This window comes from Aythya ferina (assembly GCF_964211825.1).
Source record: "Aythya ferina genome assembly, chromosome: 5".
Lineage (NCBI taxonomy): Eukaryota > Metazoa > Chordata > Aves > Anseriformes > Anatidae > Aythya > Aythya ferina.
The window spans coordinates 34,089,252-34,108,492 of record NC_140301.1 but is presented as its reverse complement, the minus strand read 5'-3'; the positions used below and the strand labels follow the sequence as shown (position 1 = coordinate 34,108,492).

The following is a 19,241-nucleotide window of genomic DNA, read 5'->3' as shown; positions in this document are numbered from 1 at the left end:
TGGCCTCTTTTCCTTGTCCTGGCAGTTAAAAAACTTGCTTATGACCCCATCCTGTTCACTCTCAAAGCCTGTGCTGCTCCTACCATCTCTTCCATGGAGCCCAGAGTTCCCCCCAAGAATGATACAGATCGTGCACAGCTCAGATTTAAGTTTTTTTTTTTTTTTTTTTTTTTTTTTTAAGGTTTTGTGCTTATTCCCAGCTCTTTATTTCTCAGCCTGAAGTGTTTAATGCTTTCTAGAGCTTCTGCTCATTTCCTTCTTCTAATTTCTGCTAACTTCCTTCCTCCTTTTGGCCCCTGCTTGTGAAACCTCTTCAGGGGTGTTCAGAGGACACAGCGAGTGGCTCTGTATCCAAGGAAGACAGGGGTGCCCAAGGTGCTCTCTCCGAGCTAACAAGAGGAGCCACGAAGGCCGACTCCGTGGGGTTATCAGCTTACGCCGCTGGGCGGTACTGGGCTTGCCACTCCTTTGAACAAGGGTGAAGGGCAAATTTCTCACCTCCTCCTTCCTATCTGCCCACTGCCGAGCAGAAGCAGCTCCCTCCCAAGGCAGGAGGGAGTCCCACACGGAAGTCACCGCTCGCGTTCACATGAGACCTCAGGCAGAGGTGCTGGGGAAGCAGACCACCTCCTGCCAAAAAGCCTCAGGAGCCTCTCAGCCCGCTCCACCTGCAGCCTCCGCCACAGCACCGGCCTGACAGACAGCTCCCGAGGGACCAGGAGGAGCCAAAGGAGAGCAGGGGGTGGGAAGAGAAAGACTTCACCATGCAGGTAGGAAATGGAAACTGCTCAGCAATTTCCACGAGGTGGGTGTTTTTTTTCCAGCACCTCAGAGCCATCTGCAGCTTTGGAAATTCCTACGCTGTAAGCGCTGATCTCTGCCACTGACATGCTGTCAGCCCCCAGGGTACTCAAAAACTACCATAAAACCTCAGTTCCTCTTTCCAGTGAGCAATCTCGTTCTTATCATGACCACGTAAAGGAGAAAGCAGTGCGCTATGCTTGCTCTGCAGTTTCCCCACAGTACCTCCAGCGTGGGAGCGAGGCAGGGCTGAGCTCCACACACCACCTCAGAGGTGCAGGGGGGGTTCACACATGGACCCAACACCTCAGTGCCACAGCTCAGAGTTTCCAGGGACCAGATCACAGGAGCGTGGTTTGGTTTTAAGAAGGCTGAGACCAGATCTTTAGTTTCTACATGCCCAGGAAAAGGCACTGCTTGTTCCAGCAGAGGCGACAGCCCCCCGCGTTACAGGAACGCCTGAAATATTGCCAGGGGAGAAGGGGAGCTGCAAAGATTTGTTTCTTTGGCTTGAAAGAAAAGATAAAGTTTCTTTTGTTCAAAAGGCAAACTGTCTGCCTGTTCGATCAAAGATTGTCACGTTTCTTAGGAAGCTATGAGGTAAGGTGGAAGCGCTCCAGGGGAAGGGAGGAGAGCACAGGAAGCATTTGTAGGAATCATCCCCAAGACAAGATAGCAGTCCGGTCACCTTTGTGTGGGTGATAGGAACCACCCAAACTTTCACCAATCTACAGCTGGAAAGGAAAACAAGGATGCCGGATCCTGCCCAGGTGGTTCGCCTCGGTTACTCACAGAGCTAACTACACTTCCAGCCCAAGGGTACCTCAAAAAGATCCAGTAACCTCCTTGCATGGGGAGCAGGACTCCTGGCTGCCTACAAGGACCCGCTGGTACAGCTGGAGAGAAAACTGGCACACTTCAGGGCACACAAACCCTCCTCGCCAGCAAAAACACTGCTCTTTGTGCAGGTTGCTTCTCCCACAGCTTGGCAGAGCATGCCTTCAACCCTGCTCCAAGCACAGCGCAGGAAAAGGGCTAAATGGGAACCGTCCTTCTTGATAGCAAGGAGTAGAGTCCATGGTTTATACAACCGCTTCGGAGCTGAGGCGGCCTTGCCCACACACGAGGCTGACCCGGCTGCCTCATGCTCCCAGAGCAAAGCAGCTGTCGCCAGATTAGTGCTGCCAGTCCCCAGGGCCAGAGAAATAGGTGTGGGAGTCCTAATGATCCAAAGTCCCTGCCTTCTGCAGCTGTCCCTTCGCACGAGACACATCTGGCCTCAAAAGCAGGCAGGGCTCCTGCACAGCAGCCCCAGCAGAGGAAGCTTAACACAGCCTTTGCCTCAGCCTTTGCATGGATGTCAGCAGCCACCGAGAATTAAGCCTGCTGAAAGACCACCCTTCTGTCATCCCAGGTCTGCAAACCTCCCTCCCTGCAGCTGAATGCAATTTTTCCTATTAGAACTCCAGAGGTGGGCACCAGGAATCATCTGCACCGATCTGCAAATAATTTGCAAATCCTTCTCCCCCCCACACACACACACCGTTTTTCAGTCCTACACAGAGGCACTCACGGTGCCTACAGAGGGGGGACCAGGTGGTAAATCCTATTGCTATGGGAACACAGAGACAAGCCTGCCGAGCTGCTGCAGACCCTGCTTCCACGACATCCGTATTGCCTCGACAGCTGTACGCAGGTGGCCTGAGAAGCATCCCCACTGATTCTGGGGAAGATTAAAAAGTAACAGGTCCCACTTGGGATTAAGATCAGCGCTTGCTGTTTCAGGAACAAGCAGAAACAAGGGCAGGATGTGGCAGCATCAGGTCCAGGAGACTGGCCACATTATGACAGGGAGTGCTGGCAGGGGGAGGATGCTCTGCTGGAGCTCTGCAGGGACAGAGCAGGACTCAGGGGCTGGTGGCACCACAGGGTGTGAGGGTGAATGAACCTACCTTGGTAGATTCCTACCTGTGCATGAACCTACCTCGGTAATCCCTTCAGAAGTTTTTCTCTGGGGTAGGCAGTGCTGGTCAGGATGCTTTGCCTCCCAGTAGGGGACTGTGCGTGCAGATGACTTGCCTGGGCCACCTGGAAACAGAAGCTGCAACACTAGCAGATCCATCCACCTTCTCCTGAGCTCTGCTGGGGCTGACACCAGTTGGACAGCAGCGTAGGGGTGCATCTGGGAACACCTAGGGTACAAAAGAGTACCCTCAGCGTTGTAGGGATCATTGCTAGAGCCGAAAGGCTGGCAGGCTTTGCAGGATGAGGTTGGTGCATGCACAGGCTGGGAGAAACCAGCTGGGCAGGAATGAGACAACGCAACCTGCAGAGAGGTGGTGCCAGCCCAGATCTGTGCCAGCATCTGAGCATCAGGAGCAGGGGCAGAGCCCTGATGGGACTCCTGTTCCCTCCCCGTGCCCAGAGAGGGGCTCTCGGACAGGGACAGGTAGAGCTGCTCCACCAACTCGGTTCTTCCCCACCTAGGGAGACCGAACTGAATGAGAAGAACTTCTCCCACCCCACAGCCTGTTCAGGGCTTGGATGGAGCACATGACAGCACCACAAATGCCCTTTGTGTTGTGGCTTTAACTGGGGAATCTTTCAGCAGCGGGAAGCACTGGTTCTTACCGTAACAGTGTCTCTTTAGGGGGGACCCATCTTCCCAAGTCTTCTTGCTTTGACTTTCGCAGTCCCCCCACTGCTCTTGTGCTCTGGGTGAAGCCATGGCCATGGCTCCACATTAGAAAGTATTTGGCAGAGCGTTTCAGCCCTTTCCTCATCTCAGTCTCGCTGGCTCCCATGGCCTCATTCTTTCTTCAGTGGAAGCTTGGGATCCAGATCTTACATCAGGACTTGGTTGCACCACCACCGCTCCGCTCCCGGGATTACAGCTGGATGAACTCGTCTGGCTGGCCGATTTTTTGGGGCACAAAGTCTTCAGTGGCAATCCTGATTGATGATATCCCCTTCCCCAGCAGCTTCTTCTTTCTTCTGTGCTGCATCACCGTGCCCTTAGAAACAGCAGCATAACTATTTGCGGGGCTGCACCGTGAATCACGCCAAAGAACTGCAAAAAGAAATAATTTTTAAAAATGTCACTTTTCAGACAAGATCAATTCCCTGCCCTTGTACAGCACGGCCTTCAGAGCAGGTCTTTATTAAACTCATTAGGCTCACTGGGATCTGAAGCCCAGCACCTTCTCTCCAACCCACTGAAGGGCTGGTTGGACTAATCCTCTCTTGCTTAAGACCAACTACAGCTGCGGGACCGGGATAAGATCACGCTGGGGAGGCCAGGCACAGAGGATGGGGACAAAGTGTTTTGAAGCTGACATGCCCCTGTAGCGGGCACCCACCAACAGATGATCCAGGCCACCCAAGGGTGCTCTCTGCAGCATCCCTCAGAGAAGGAGCACCCTAGGCTGGACTGAGGACACCTACTGCCACAACATCATCTTACTTGCTTTGTGCAGCCCCAAAACCACCCCGCTTGGGTGTCTGAGCATGATTAGGCTCAGACTCACTTGGGTGCCTGAGCAAAATTGTGCGTTTGCTCCTGCACAGCCTCTCTTTGGAGCTGGCAGTGCACAGGAGGTCAGCAGGAAGAAGCCAAGTGCCAGCTGCCCCGGGCCCCAGACTGAGCCATTTGTGGTGCTTTCCAAGGAATTATTTTCCACCCTGTTTGCTGCACAAGCCTCCCATTGCCTGCGCCCCACTCTCTGGTCCAGAGACTTCAAAACTGCATTCCCCTTCCTGGCCAAAAAGCTAAGCTCCCTACCTGAAAGGGAACAGTAAAGAGCAGAAAAGGAGGATGAAAGTCTTGTAAAAACCATTGATGCACGCAGAGGGAGTGAGTTAAGCATCCACACTCCTCTGGAACGGATGTCAGGGCACCGGGTGAAACAAGGAGGAGTGAAGTCCAGAACAGAGGGAGGTTTTGTTCTGCTGGCTGGCTCCCTCGGGGCCCCAGGACTCTGTAGATATGAGGCATTACGAGATCAAAACGAGGCTGCCCTTGCCCGTGGAGCAGCAATCCCTCAAGGATCCCCAAACACAAAGACACATTTTTTGACAAAGACACATTCAGAAAGAGCCTGAGCTGGAGACCAAGAGTGCATGGGAGGAGGTTTTGGACAAAACATCCCTCCCCAGGTACCCCCTCACAGCCACTGGGAGAGGCATGAACGTGAGACCAGCAGAACCGAGCACAGGGAGCCTGGCTGATCCCAGCAGCTTCACCTCGCAGGAAGACCCTTCTGTCATGCTGTCCAACCTGCTGTCCCACCTGCCTTAATTTTGGGCTCATTTGGTCTCTGTTCTTCAGATAAACCACAAGTCAATGCACTCTGCTTAACCCCAGCAGGTTATTTATCTCACAATCTCTGCTGACGGGCAGGAACCACTCTTTGCTTTGCTCTTTGAGGCCAACTACACACCTCCACCAGCCCAGCTGGGGCATGCCCAAGATCCTCCGGCCCATATTCTCTTTCAGGATGCCTTTCTCCTGCTATTACCAAACATCCCTAGCTTGGACAGCCTGACAGAGCCTGTGCAGACCACATACAGTGCTGGGTTGGCAGACAACACTGCACATCCCTTGCCTGCACTATCAAAGATGGGTTTCTCCATACCACAAGCAGAGTGTTGCTTACCTGCTCTCACCAGCTGGAGCAGGGCAGCTTGACCCCATTGCTTCCAGCAGCATGGGCAAGACCTAACCCAAAGCATTGCAAAGCCATCCAGGTGTTTGCAGAGAGAGGTTTGCTCTGTGTCCAAACACAGGACCTCGCAGAGACCCCACTGAAGTCTTTGCTGGTTTTCTCTTCTTCCACAGGATGAAATTCTGTTGACCCCCTGGAGAAATTTTCCCTTTGAAGACTCAGATCCATTTGCCTCTGCGGTAAGCTTGGGTCCCTCTGCACTCACAGTGGGTTCAGAGATGAAAAACATGGATTTGGGGGGGAACACCATGGCAGCAGCTGCCTCAGTTTCCCCATCCCCACTCTTCTGCTCAATGCCAGTCCCCAGGGCACCTCTATAGAGAAAGGTCCAGATGGACTGGAGCCAAATGGGAGAGCTTACCACCCCCATTAATTCCCTTGTATTTTCTGTGGGCAGGATGAAGAGAAGTGGGATTTTGTCCTCGTGAGCGACATCCACGAAGTGGGCAGCACGAAGGAGATCAAGAGGAAGAAGTTCCTGGATGAGCTGAGCAAGAAGGGGTTCACCATCAAGGTAAGGGGCAGCAGGTATGGGTATCTGCTACGTAACACAAGGTCTGTAAAAAACTGGCTTCTAAGGGAAGGTTAAAGAAAGATAATTAAAGCCAGAAAAAAAAATAATCTATCCCTGTACTATCATGTGTGTACACAGAAACAAAATACTCATTAGTGACATAAGAATTTGGGTAAGTTTATTGACCTTCATATCTCTATGTGAAAACTAAGTTTTGAACTGGAATTCACACTCACAAAATCTCTATAATTACTTAGCACAATTATCAGATGCTCTTTAGGTCACCTATATCTTTCACGCTACACTAAAGCATTTCCAAACCAGCAGTTCATCTCAATCACCCCAATTATCAGTTTATCTGTTTTCAGCAGATTGTATTTTAAAAATAAGAGGAAGGTGAGACAGAGGTTATTTCTCTTTCAAGAACAAAAGGCTGGGGATGTCTTGTGGTACCCAGGATCCCAGCCTAGCTCAGGCCTCAGGAAGAAACACGAACCCTCAAGTAAATCACCCCACTGTGTGTAAAACACACGGCACATGCACCCAGGGGAGACCCCAGCCCCAGGACTCACACAGCCCCTGGATCTTACAGCTCTGCCTTTTTTTCCCTGCCTGTGTTGCTCTAACAGCCTCTCTCTTCTGCCCACTAGAAAATCGAGGACAAGAAGCTATTTTATGGGGTCCGTGCCCCGAAACATATCTTCCGGAAATACCAGTGGCTCCTGAGGAACCCTCAGGACAGCCGGCTGCAAGACTCCGATGCCCATCATGACATACCAGTGACCACCAGGTGGGTCCTGAGCTGGGCTGCTGGCTTCCAGCACCTTGCAGCCCCTTACCACCACACCAGCATCCATTTTTCATCTCAGCTCACAACTGTGCCAGGCTTTTCATTCTCCACAGAAAGCAAATTACCACCGTTGGTGCAAAGTGGCCAGCTCCTCACTGTCCACAAGCAGATCCCTGTTTCTTCCCCACTTCCTTCCCTGGGGTTTGGTGCACACCTCCCTTTCCTTCCCCTCTCTCCGGGGCAACACCACCAGTCTGTATCCTCAGGCTTCCCTTTAATCCCAGTTTCTCCTTGCTCAGGATACGGATTGTGAACTTCATCTTGCAGAACACGGTCACGCCTGACCTTGGTAAGGGAACGGGGCCAGTGGACCCTTACATCCCCCTTATCCCCAGGGGATAAGCACAGCTCCTGCCCTGTGCCAGGCACAGGCAGCCCAGCTGTCCCAGCACCCTTGGGTGGGGATGTGACAAAAAAGAGGGGCAGCTCTGGGAGGTCAATTTGCTGCTGTATCCAGAGGCTGGGAAATTTGGACTGCAGGAACCATCAATGGTCCACTATTCCCTTTCCCCAAATCCACCACCACCCTTCTGTGTCCCCAGAAAGGCTCGTTCCTCTCTGGCACCCTGGGATCAGTAGGAGAGCTAGCAAAGGTGCTGGCTCTCCAGCTGTCTCTGAGGACCTGCCTACCTGGCTCACTGCCAGCACCAGCCCCAACACAGCCTGCGGCATCCCAGCTGAGCAGCAAAACCACAAGGATTAGCACTGATCCCTTCTGGGTAGCTCAGCCTCTCCCAGGCATTTTTTTTTTTCTGTCCCCGCCCTTAAGGCTTCAGAAAAGATTTTGGGTGATGCTGCCTGTCAGGAAAGGTGCAGGGGGGAAAGCAAAGCTTTGTGTCACTGTGTCACTAATCCTTCCTGTTCCACTCTGCTACCAGAGAAGCTGCGTGACCTGATAAATAAGAACGTCTTTGAGACAATGTTTCCACTGCACGAGGTGAGGCCAAGTACACAGATGCCTGGGAGGAAAAGCCACAAGAGGTGGAGGAGCCAGACCGGGTGGGAGAGAGCTTTGGGTAACTGGGGCTGTATCGGGACACACCTGGATGTAGGGCACAACCGGGCTCCAGATGGGAGCTGGGCTGGGGATTAAGGTTGCCCTGATGTTCCTGGGTCCAATCAATTTCTCTGCTCTCCAGAAAGAAGAGGTAAGAGAATTCCTAAAGGAGAAGTGGGCTCGCTGGAGAGATATATTTTGCCAACAGCCGATTGAGAAGATCAGGTAACGTAGGCAGAAGAGGCACAGGGGATCCATCTAGCCAAGAGGCTCCACCTGAAACCCCTTCCCAAGCTCCTGTTTTTTGTTTTTTAAATCATTAGTTTCTACCTGGCTCTTCTCACACATATTGGGCCTTTTCTGCAGCTTGTGAAGTTCTGAGCCTAAAGGGAATCCCAAGGCACCAAGCTCCGTCTGCTAATTTTGCAGCATGAAAAAACCCCCGCATCTGAGCGGCTTTTAATTAGCCTCTTTCATTTTCCACCACCCTCTTCCATGTTCAAAAGGAAGGTGAGATGAGAACAGAGCATCAGTGAACACATCCAGCCTGAGGCTGAACTTGGGACTTTAAGGGCAACAAAGGGCTCCTAAAGCCACATTAAAACTCAGAGAAGAGCTTGGCTATTTTAAAAAAGGGAAGAAAACTAAGTCTCCATGGCCAGGAAGAGGAAGGCAAAAATAACATGCTGCTTCATAAGGTTTTCAGTGGACCGTGGGAGGGAGATGAAATGCTAAAATTGCATTCTCTTTCCTTAAACGTGTCTTACAGTTTGCAAGTCTAGCAGGGGCACCAGGGAGCCTCGATCCCTCCATGATGCTCGAGGTCAGACAAAACACCATTTCTAAGGTCAATGCATCCTGACCTGTTGTTATTACAGAAGAATCAACGGGCCAAGTACGAAATCATCTTCTTAACACAGGCCAGGGAGCACATCACCACCTCTGACTGCTGGCAGGGAGTGAACCCCTCTGGAATATCGGAGGGGAGGCAGGTCCCCCAGTCAGTAGTTACCAGCATTTCCTACCCATGCCTCCAACCTTCTTGCCCACACAAGAAAAAATGAGATGCTGCTGTCAGAAGGATGAAACGTGGAAGTATTGCAGGGAGATAGAGGATAGATAGGAGGGGATATTGCTCTGGTTGGAGAAATGCTGCACCTTGCAGCCCTCTCATCTTTTTGAAGCCTTTCTGTTCTGTAGACACAGGTTGCAACTTGGGCTCTCAATCACTCGCACCACTTTTACCTAGGATACAATTCATCTGACCACATTTACCCTTAAGGCAGTTTGCTTCAGTCACCAGGCTGACTGAGAACAGGAGAAACCACCTCATTGCCTTCTCCAAACCCTGCAGGACAGCATGCCCAGCACCACATGGTCCCCAGGAGAGCTCTGTGTTTCTCTCCATCCCACATTCAGCTTTCAGATGGAGCCGTGCTCTGAGCAGGTCTTTGCTGTGCAGCCCCACAGCAACATCCACAGTGCTCTTTGCTGCATCCTCAATCAGAGTCCACACACAGGGAGTCTCAGGATCTCCCTCTGCTGCCAAAATCCCCTGGGAACCGCTGCCCACTCCTGCTTCTTCCAGGTCACTTGGGCTGACTCTCCCAGTCCCAGCCAAATGCCCAGATATGCATGCAGCACTGCCCCTCCTGGACATGGCTATCCCTTTGGGGGTGGAAGAGCATTTCCTAGTGACCCCAAGCAGCATTGTCTCCTTGTTGGCCCCAAAGCACATCTCACCTTTCCTTCCAGGTGCTATTTCGGTGAGAAGGTGGCCCTGTACTTTGCCTGGCTTGGCTGGTACACCTACCTGCTGGGATTCGCTGCGTTGATGGGCCTGGTGGTCTTTGTGGCTGGGATTACTGTTTTCAACTCCAGCCAGGTGAGGTAAGGCAGCTGAGAACACCAAATGCACATCCCCTTCACCACCCTTTGCTGTGCATACTGCTTTGACCACTGCCACTCCCCTTTGCTTCTCTCTACTCCTTCCTCTCCAGCAAGGAGATCTGCGAAGCCAATAACACCATCATGTGCCCACTCTGCGACCAGAAGTGCCCGTTCTGGCTGCTCTCTGACACCTGCACCTATGCCAGGGTAAGTAGCCCCCTTCCCAAGACAGGCTCCAGGTGAAGGATAGGAAAACTCCCAGCTTATGCTGTGCCCACGCCACCAGAAATAAAAGCCCCCCCCCCAAAAAAAGTTGGCTGCAACACACAAGAGACCTCCACTGATAAGGAGGACAAGCTCCAGCCTGATCATGGTCTCCACCACCACCAAAAAAAGGAAAAGACCAAAGAAAAAGCATTTGCCATGATCTAACATGTCCCTGCTCTCTATCCCCTTCCTGCATTTTGCCCTCCTGCACCATCTTTACCTGTCTCTTGGGAGATCAGGGTGGCAAGAGGTCTACCGAGTGCAGAGGCTTCTCCCCAGCCCCGAGGTGCTCCTTGGTGCCCCCATCACGTTCTTCCTTGATCTTCTCCAGGTCACTCACATGATTGACAACGAGGGGACAGTTATATTTGCCATGTTCATGGCCATCTGGGGTAGGTGTCAATGTCTCAGCACCACACACACGGAGCTTGCAAGGAGGAGCAGCCCGCTATAGCTTAGGGGGAGAGGAGGTGGAAGAAAATGGGACACCAATGCAGCTCCAGCATTCAGGGGCTTTTTAGTCCCTAGCTCCTCTACTTCCAGAGCCTTCAGCTCCCCCTCCAGACAGCACAAGGGATAAAATCATGCCCCAAATTCCCTTCTACATCTCAAACACTCCTCAGCCACCCTGCCTGAGAGCTTTTACTCCTTCATCCACCACAGCCTCCACCCAACTCTGATCCTTTTCTAGCAGCTGCCTGTAAGTGGACACAGCTGCAGGAAGGAGGCACCACCACATCCCTCATTAATCCTCCTCAGGTTGCCACACCATCTTATAGCTTCTCTGGAAGACCATTGGGCTCTGAGTTGGTGTGATCCCATCACCATATTAGCTGCATGTTTAGTCTGCTTTCACTACAGCCCTTTCAGTTACAAACACCACCGTGGTTTTAACCAGCCAGCACCTGGGCTGGGTGTTTCACTGCTGAGCAGGTTACAGATGTGGTCTTGCATGTCCCCGTGGGTCAGTTTACACAGAACAAGCTTAGGAAGGTTAATTAACAGAGTGGGTGGCTGCAAATTAATTTGCAGAGGCATAGCCTTGCTGAGGTGCAGTGTGGGATGCCTACTCTCTTTTAAAGCATATTTTTCATCAGTCCAGAATAACGTGGTTGGCTGGCCCCAGGTAACCATGCCCACCACAGCAGGCTAGCCCTGGTGCTTACTCTGGTTTAGATCAAATCCCTTACAGTCCGTAGAGCTAGCCTGACTCCTGGTAAAAACTCACCCCCGTACCTCCATCCTCTTCTTCACTGCTGCTCATCCCGTGTCCTTTCTGGTTGCTGAGGTGCAGAGGTGGCTGCTTGTCCTTCATGGGCCGAGAGCAGTCCAAGCAGCTTTGCCATCAGGTTGGGTGGTAACACGACTGTCCATCCTGTGCTGTGGAATGGAGGGGTGACTTCTGCAGGGCCATCCCTGAGGGTCACCGTGCTCCCACCTTCCCCCCACAGCCACTGTGTTCCTGGAGCTGTGGAAGAGGCAGAGAGCCACTGTGGTCACCAACTGGGACCTGTACATGTGGGATGAGGATGAGGTAAGGATGTCATCTTTCCTGCTTAATGCTTCCCTTTTCAGGGCAGGAGATAGCTAGGCTTGCAGAAGAGACATGGCAGAGGTACCTCTCTGTGGATGTGGACACATAATAGAGGCACTTAAGCAAGGGGCAAAGCCAACACCTGCCTCCTTTGACGGTCCCAGGAGAGGCAGACCCCTCCAGAGAGCTGAGCAGATGCTGGCCTCCACTCCACATTGCTATTCCCCTCTCTGCATCACTAGCCCCCTCTTCACCTGCACGAGTGCTTGAACTCAGTCAGGACTGGTCATGCTGTTGTAGGTTGGGTTGGGTGCTCAGTTCTGTCCTCTGGTTCTGCTCATCCCCCACCTCCATTTACACAACCACCCTGGGCTTTCCACCACCTGGGAATGGCTCTGTTGGATCCTTCATTTTCCATACATATACATACGTGCATGTATTTGTTTTATTTATATATTTTTAGGAGGAGCTGGCTTTGGAGCTGATCAATAATTTGCAGCACGAACCTCGGCGGTACCAGCACTCCTACTTGCGCAGCACCATCGTCCTCATCTTGGTTCTGGTCATGGTATGTGCCAGGATGAACGTAGGGTAGAGGAGGCAAACCCTTGACACTCTCATTTCTTCCCATGAGCGTGACGAGCCTAAGGAAAGTCTAGATGAGGAGAGGTGGAGACATCCATATTACAAACCTCTAACCTCCCCTTAAGAGGACTGGCTTACTTTGGAGGCCAGTTCCATGTGGTGAAGAGAGGCAGTGTCTGAAGGCCTGGTGGTCCTCAGCTGGAACGGCTTCTCCTCACCCCTCTGCCCTCCTCCGCAGATTGCTGTGCTGATCGGCATTGCCCACGCGCTCGTCATTTACCGGGTGGTCGCGACGGCTTTCTTCACCCAGAGCGACTTCGAATTCTTCCGTGAGCAGGCCAACACGGTGGCCGTGATGACCGGGGCTGTGCTGCACTACCTCACCATCATCATCATGACCAAGGTGCAGAGAGTGGCACAGGGTGGGAGGTGGTGGGGTTTGCCCTTTTTGCCCCATCATCAACGCTCCCCTCTTGTTTTACACTTCTCTCCTGCAGGTCAACAGGCATGTGGCCCTCTTTCTCTGTGACCTGGGTAAGGGAAACTGGGGGCTGCCCCCTGCCTGCACCTGCACCCCACAGCGGTCCCCAAATGCAGCCAGACTCATGGCCCCTTCCCTTCCTCCACCACTGCGAAGCATCTCCCAGGCAGCTCTCACCATGCAGGTCCCCAGGGAAATCAGCAGCCCAGCTGGCTGTCCCCAGACACGTTACACCTTGGAGGGGCAGTGGGGCTGAGAGTTGAGATGATCAGGAAGCCAATAACAACCACAGAAGAGCTTATAGCATGGTTTTCCTCCCAACTTGAAGCTCCCTTCTGCCCCAGCTTGTGGCTCTGAGGGATCTTTATTCTAACCTAGGCTTACCACCCTCAAAGAGCTCAGGTGAAGGGGCAGGGAGAGCTCCACAGGGCGCAGAGACCCCTTTACAACCTCCAAGGCTACCATGGGATCCAGGGGGAGCGGGGCAAGGTCCCACCACTGTGCGACCAAAGCCCTGTTTCTGTCTACAGAGAAACCACGGACCTTCTCCCAGCGTGAGAACAACTTCACCATAAAGCTTTTCATCTTCCAGTTCTTCACAAACTTCTCCTCGCTCATCTACATCGCGTTCTTCCTGGGGCGGTGAGTGGTGGCCGGAGGCCCAGGAGGAGCCCATCCCATCCACCCTCCTCACCAGAGCACAGCGCTCAGGGCAGACGGGAGAGGGCCACAAACCACCTGGGAGCTCAGCAGGGCTTTTCCCTGAGGGTGCAGTGGGTGGGGGGAACCCCTCGCCTCTCTGCTGATGTCTGGAGGTCGGTGCTCTCCATCTCCATCCTCCAACGTTTATCCAGAGGGGGGTCAACGGTGGGGCTCAACAGATGTCACTCTTCTTGCTTCCCTGCTCAGGATCAACGGCCACCCAGGGAAATACGTGCGCATCGCTGGCAAGTGGAGGCTGGAGGAGGTGAGGGACTTGCCGTGAAACCCTCTGACCCCACACCACAACTCCCACACTGCATTTCCCCCCTACCCAGCAAGGCTCTGCTGAGCCTCAGCTTGGCTAAGTAGCCCCTCAGGGCAGGTCACGCTGCTTGTGGTGCCCAACCCCTCTCCTCTTATCCCTTTGCAGTGCCACCCCAGCGGCTGCATCACCGACCTGTTCATCCAGATGGCCATCATCATGATTCTCAAGCAGACCATCAGCAATCTGGTGGAGTTCCTCATCCCGTAAGCTCTCCTCTAGCCTGCAGAGCACTTCCAGGTGTTCCTCTATATGCAGGACATCCTCCCAGCTCTTACAGAGAACAACCCTGGCCTTTGGGCCAAGATTTCCTCCTTTTCCCTATATCAGGTCTCCAGGGCTGTCACTGCCAGCAGTTCAGCCCCGCTGTCCTCTGCAGGCAGCGGTACAAATTGCTTCCTCCCCTTGCAGCTGGATAGGCCACAAAATACGCTCTAGGCAGAAGCGCCCCAAGAAGAGAAACATGGTGTTGGGAGAAGAGGAAGAGCCTGAGGACCCCTGCAAAAAGCAGTGGCTGAGCAACTATCAGCTCAGCGAGGTCAACATCTTCAGCTTGTTTGATGAGTTCTTGGAGATGGGTACGTAGGGAAGGGGAGGGTGAGCAAGGAGGGGTGCTGTGTGCCGTGCCATATGTCCTCCTTGGGTGGGGAGAATCTGACCTTGGGGAGCCCTTGTATAGGCAAGGGAGAGCTCTGAGACCCAGCTCCATGCCCAGCCCCACTCCAAGAGCCCTGGCACACCGAGATCATTCCCAAAGTCAGGGAGGACAGGCAACTGCATTGACCTTGGGTCCCTGCCTAGCATCTTCCTCTCCTCCTAGGAGCATCAAGGTGATGGCCGTAACCCTTAGGTGCTCCCTCTGCTTGGCTGGCTCAACCACTGCCCAGTGGGACCCCCACGGAGCTCCCTCTCCGATAGCTCTGGGAGAGGTGGGTGTCCCCTGTGGGGGTGTAGGGTCTCCAAGACAGGTCTATCTCCCCCTTTCAACCCTGTGAGGCCCCTCTGACACAAGCCATGAAGCAGGACAAGCCCACACTGCAGCTGGGTCCCTGTGGGATGACCCCTCCAAAGCAGCTCCGTGCCATCACCCGGCATTTCTCCCCTCTGCAGTGATCCAGTACAGCTTCACCACCATTTTTGTGGCTGCCTTTCCCCTCGCCCCGTTGCTGGCTTTCTGCAACAACCTCTTCGAGATCCGTCTGGATGCCATCAAGATGATGCGGCTGCACCGGCGCATGGTGCCCAGGAAGGCCAACGACATCGGTGAGACGGGGCCCTCTGTAGCTGCTGCTTGGGAAAACAGTGCAGGTGGAGAGCCCCTTCTAATGGGGGTTGGTCTGGAGCATCCCTTTGCCAAGGGCTGGTACCACAGGGAGAGCTGTGTTTTGGGGAAGGAGAAGCAAGTTCAGATCCTGCAGAGGTTGAAGAGCACCTTGGAGCTCTCCTTCTGGCCTCTTCTGGCTATGCCAAACCTGCTGGGGCTGGGTTTGCAACCCCAGGAGAGTGGGAGAAAGCTGGCGGGGGGGTCTCAGTGACTGCTCCTCTCCTGCAGGAATCTGGCTGCAGGTCCTGGAGGCCATTGGCATCCTGGCCGTCATCGGGAATGGACTGGTGATCGCCATCACGTCTGACTTCATCCCTGTGCAGGTCTACAAGTACACGTACAGCCCCTGCATGACGAAAAACAGCACTGCTGTGGAGTGAGTGTTGCTGGGCAGGTGCCCCCACCCCTGCAGCCCTGCCTGCAGTGTCCTGTCCTGCCTCGGTGCAAGAGTGTGAGGCTTCCTCCAGAGTGGGGTGGGTCAAAAAGAGTTTTCAAATGACTTCAGAAAGAGTTTTCTAGATGGGACCAACTTCAGCATCGCAGCCAGCCTCACACCCACATCAGTGGGTCAACTGGTGCCTCTGAATGGAAAGAGCACTGCGCAGCACCCAAGAGCTGCAGGGAGGACTTTCAGCTGGGTGCCTGCCCATGCCCTCTCCTCCCCTCCCTCTTTTCCCACCTGGGGCCTTTAAGTTCCCTGCCAAAAAAAGACACAAGAGCTGCAGTTTCCTTCAGGGCATGCCATAACTTCTCTGAGTGTGGCCACAAAGCAGGAGCTTCCCCTCACCGCAGGGTTCCTGTGCCCAGATGTGCCCTTTCCTCCCCCACAGCTGCCTGACTGGCTACATCAACCACAGCCTCTCCGTCTTCCACATCCAGGACTTCGAGCCCCACACAAAGCTGGCCGAAAATCAGACAGGCATCATCTGGGATGAGATCACGGAGTGCAGGTACCAGCACCCCTGCCAGCCCCTCACCACGGCACCTAGCCCCTGGAGGAAGCCACCAGAGCTCTCCTGGGACTGCCGTGGTGGGATGTGGTGCCCTGTGAGGGGGGAGCCTGGGCTGGCGCTGATGGGGCTCTGCTGCAGGTACCGGGATTACAGGAACGCCGACGACTACAGCTACACCGTCCAGTTCTGGCACGTCTTCGCAGCCCGGCTTGCCTTCCTCATCCTCTTTGAGGTGAGCACTGAGGGCAGGCTGCCTGAGGAGGCACAGAGAAGCTGGGTCTAACACAGGGGTGGTGGCATAGACCTGGGGAGCCGCTCACTGCCCGCGGTGGCTCCGTTTGCTTTCTGCAGCACGTGGCTCTGTGCGTCAAGCTGATCGCAGCCTGGTACGTCCCCGATGTGCCCCAGTCAGTTAAGAACCATGTTCTGGATGAGAAACACAGCAACCTTCGGAAAGAACTGAGGTGGGTGATGCCCCAGAAGGTGCCAGGGGTTGCAGTGCTCAGAGACAGCATGGTGCTCAGCTGGAGACCTGGCTGATTGCAGGATCAGCCCACTCCAGAGCCCCGTGATTGGGCTCCATGCCTCTGTGGGCACAGAGGAGCATGGGGCTGTGAGCCCCTGCCTTCTGGTAAGCTCCTCCATCACACTTTTGGAGGTAGCTTCTCCCCAGCTTTCAGTCCAGCCCCTCCTGCTTAGGGCCTACAGCACTAAATGTCCATTTAAAGGTGGGCTGCATGACCTGGAGAGGAGGAGCCACCTCCCTCCACACCTGCAGTGTCACCGAGCAACCCAGGTGCCTGACTTTCAAGTGCCTCAAGGCCAGTGAGAAGAGTTCCACCTGAGGTGATTCAATACTAAAGCTCACCAGAGGAGGAGTCTGCTTGCTTTCATCTTTTCCTTTAGGAAAGACAAGCTCAAAAAAAAAAAAGAGCAATTTTGTCCAAATTTTCCATTTAAAACTTTGCTGAGGGGCAGGAGGGGGCAACCCACAAAACAATTTCAGCTGGAGGCAGAACCAGCTTAGCAGAAAGCTGTAGGTGCTGTTGTCCTCTAGGACTGAACCCTGCTTTGGAGGGGGGCTCAGCCTGCTTTGGAGGGTTTCAGCCTCCCCTGAAATCCAGGTGAGAGCAGAGCTCTGTGGGGCTCGGGAAGCATCACACCACCACCATCCAGCTCCCAGGCTGCAGCTTCCCATCAGCAGAGAGATTTGCACACACAGGGACTTCCCACAAACAGTGGGTTGTTCTCTACATGTACTTCTATCTGGCAAACAGCCCCATTCCCGCTCAGAACATTTTCCCCTCTTCCCCCCTTCCTTTCCGATGCAGATATCCCATCCGTAACCTCCCTCTCCCTTCTCCTGCAGCATGATGGAGTACTCCACCGACGTGTAGCCTCCTCACACTGCGGAGAGTGAGAAGCACGGACCTGAGCCCCTCTCCCCAGCCCAGCAGTGCCACAAGCACCGGAGGAACCACCACAGCACCGCTGGCAGAGACAGGCCATGTTCCCCCAACCTTGAACTTGAGCTGGGGAGTGACAAGGTGATGGCAGCTTCACAGAGCAGGATGTTTTATGACTTGCACAGCCACAAGGAGGAAGAACGTCTCAGTAGAGACAGGAATGCTACCTGGGGCACGGACTGGGCGAGCGTGCTGCTGGTCTGCAGGAGGTGATCGAGCTTCCCCATCAGTCATTGACTCCACATACCGTGCAGCCTCGCAGGAAAAGGCAGCTACTTCAGTCCACGTTCCCTCTCTGGTTCCTTTTCACTCCTTGGCACCTTCTTCCTCTGCCTTCAGTGACCTCCCTGCTCCTGTACCATCAAGAAAATTCAGTCCTTCCTCTTTCACACCAGCCAGCACAATGCTCCTCTCAGCACAACTACCATGTGGCTGCAACTCCAGCCCAGTGCTTTCACAGGCTGGAAAAACAAACTCATTAGCCTGAGTGGCTTTTGTACTGGGCCCTGCCAAGTCACTGCACCTGCTCTGACTCAATTACATTCCCACCTCAGCTAGAATGAGAGAATGGTGAATAAACACACTAACCGTGCAGGTGCAAGCAGCCTCATCTTCAGCTGCCATGAGTCACTGTAGTCACACTGGAACCATTCCCCCCTCCCCTCCTTTGCCATCCACATCACCCAAAGGAATTGTCTACTCCACCCCCTCTTTTCTTCATGTGGGTAATCAAAAAAGGGCCAGAGCTGGACCACTTGTGCCTAGCTCAGCACTAGGGCTGGGGGAGAGGTGCTGGCTAGTGACAGGACTAAAAGAAGTTGGTGCTTTGACCATGCATAGTGGGGGGGAAAAAAAAAAAAAAAAAAACAAACATTTTAATTTGCTAGGGTAACAAAAATGCATCAAGCTACACAGAAAATCCTGAGTCACAGGGCTAGAAAGGGTTACTTCTTGCTGCAAAACAAACCCACTAGCCTAAACCCCAGCCCTGCCAGCCTGATATTTCTTCCCCTCTTCCCTTACAGCTCTCCCTTCTCCCTACAAACACAAGAGGGTTTTGTCTGTAGCAGAGCAGGGGCTACGTGCCACAGCTGGTTTGGTGTCACAGCCATCACTGTGACTTCTCAAATATTTATTTCCAGCCTCTTTGCTTTGCTTACTGCCAGGCCTACCTGCAGATTTGCCAGCTCAAGGCAGAGTTATTTGCACGAAAGGAATGATGTGTTTGTTTGGCACTACACAGAAATGAGAACGTGCCCTCAAACGTGGGATCCTTCACTCAACGTCGGGTGCAGAAACAGCCCTTTGATGCCCCATGCCATGTTAGACCTGTGGGCGGCAGCCTTGCTGAGTTGGGTTGGTAAACACAGGGGGAAACAAATTTTCTCTTTTTTTTTTCTCTCCAAACTTTGATCCATGAGGAAGACAGGAGCACAGGCTGGGGCATTATAGCTCAGTTTCCAGTTTTATCATGGTCCCTGTAAGCTCTGGGTAAATCCACTGTGGATTTTTAAAGCTGACCTCTGAGTTTTAGGGTTTTTTTCTTTATGAGAACTGAAAACTTTTAACCAGTTTTGAAATTTAACCTTCAGCTCCACGCTTTCATCATCTCCTCTGTAAAATGGAAATACAAACCTCAGGGTGAATTGTGGGAATAAGATGAATAAAATGTGGGAGCTACATGGGTAAGCATGTGTGTGAGCATGTGTAATAAGCGTGTAGCCACAACACAAACTCAGAAAGATGCAGACAATGAAACCAGAGAAACACAGGTCAGGAACAAGTATTTCATTAGGACTCATCTGTCTCATTCTGTAATTAAAAGTCAGAA

The 19,241-nt window shown here is 53.2% G+C and overlaps 1 protein-coding gene and 2 long non-coding RNA genes across 4 annotated transcripts; 1 reads left to right on the top strand and 2 right to left on the bottom strand.

The window, feature by feature from the left end:
* The first annotated feature begins 299 nt into the window (after positions 1 to 299).
* On the top strand, positions 300 to 19,099 carry ANO9 (anoctamin 9). 2 transcript variants are annotated; one of them, XM_084519569.1, is made up of 24 exons: positions 301 to 770; positions 5,639 to 5,704; positions 5,923 to 6,039; positions 6,690 to 6,829; positions 7,129 to 7,178; positions 7,768 to 7,826; positions 8,029 to 8,111; positions 9,642 to 9,776; positions 9,887 to 9,983; positions 10,375 to 10,435; positions 11,495 to 11,577; positions 12,041 to 12,145; positions 12,401 to 12,565; positions 12,660 to 12,696; positions 13,174 to 13,285; positions 13,553 to 13,610; positions 13,776 to 13,873; positions 14,079 to 14,245; positions 14,778 to 14,930; positions 15,220 to 15,367; positions 15,822 to 15,941; positions 16,083 to 16,176; positions 16,296 to 16,408; positions 17,314 to 19,099. In XM_084519569.1, the coding sequence occupies exons 1-24, from the start codon at positions 765 to 767 to the stop codon at positions 17,339 to 17,341; spliced, it is 2,295 nt and encodes a 764-aa protein (XP_084375695.1). In that variant the 5' UTR covers positions 301 to 764; the 3' UTR covers positions 17,342 to 19,099. The 2 variants fall into 2 exon arrangements, with proteins under 2 accessions (XP_084375696.1, XP_084375695.1); XM_084519570.1 differs by lacking the exon at positions 12,660 to 12,696 and having other exon boundaries at positions 300 to 770; positions 12,401 to 12,584; positions 13,156 to 13,285.
* On the bottom strand, positions 2,424 to 10,389 carry LOC311436953. The gene is made up of 4 exons (XR_014693181.1): positions 10,264 to 10,389; positions 3,433 to 3,871; positions 2,786 to 2,993; positions 2,424 to 2,688 (listed from the first exon to the last, which is right to left on the bottom strand). It is a non-coding gene; the product is annotated as an uncharacterized lncRNA (long non-coding RNA).
* LOC311436955 lies at positions 12,074 to 12,374 on the bottom strand. Its single transcript, XR_014693183.1, has 2 exons — positions 12,301 to 12,374; positions 12,074 to 12,221 (listed from the first exon to the last, which is right to left on the bottom strand). It is a non-coding gene; the product is annotated as an uncharacterized lncRNA (long non-coding RNA).
* Positions 19,100 to 19,241: the final 142 nt, after the last annotated feature.

Excerpts from the sequence above, each read along its gene's own strand:
- ANO9 (XM_084519570.1), top strand. Across the intron at positions 6,830-7,128 it reads GACATACCAGTGACCACCAG|GATACGGATTGTGAACTTCA; the intron begins GTGGGTCCTGAG and ends CTCCTTGCTCAG. Across the intron at positions 14,931-15,219 it reads CAGGAAGGCCAACGACATCG|GAATCTGGCTGCAGGTCCTG; the intron begins GTGAGACGGGGC and ends CCTCTCCTGCAG.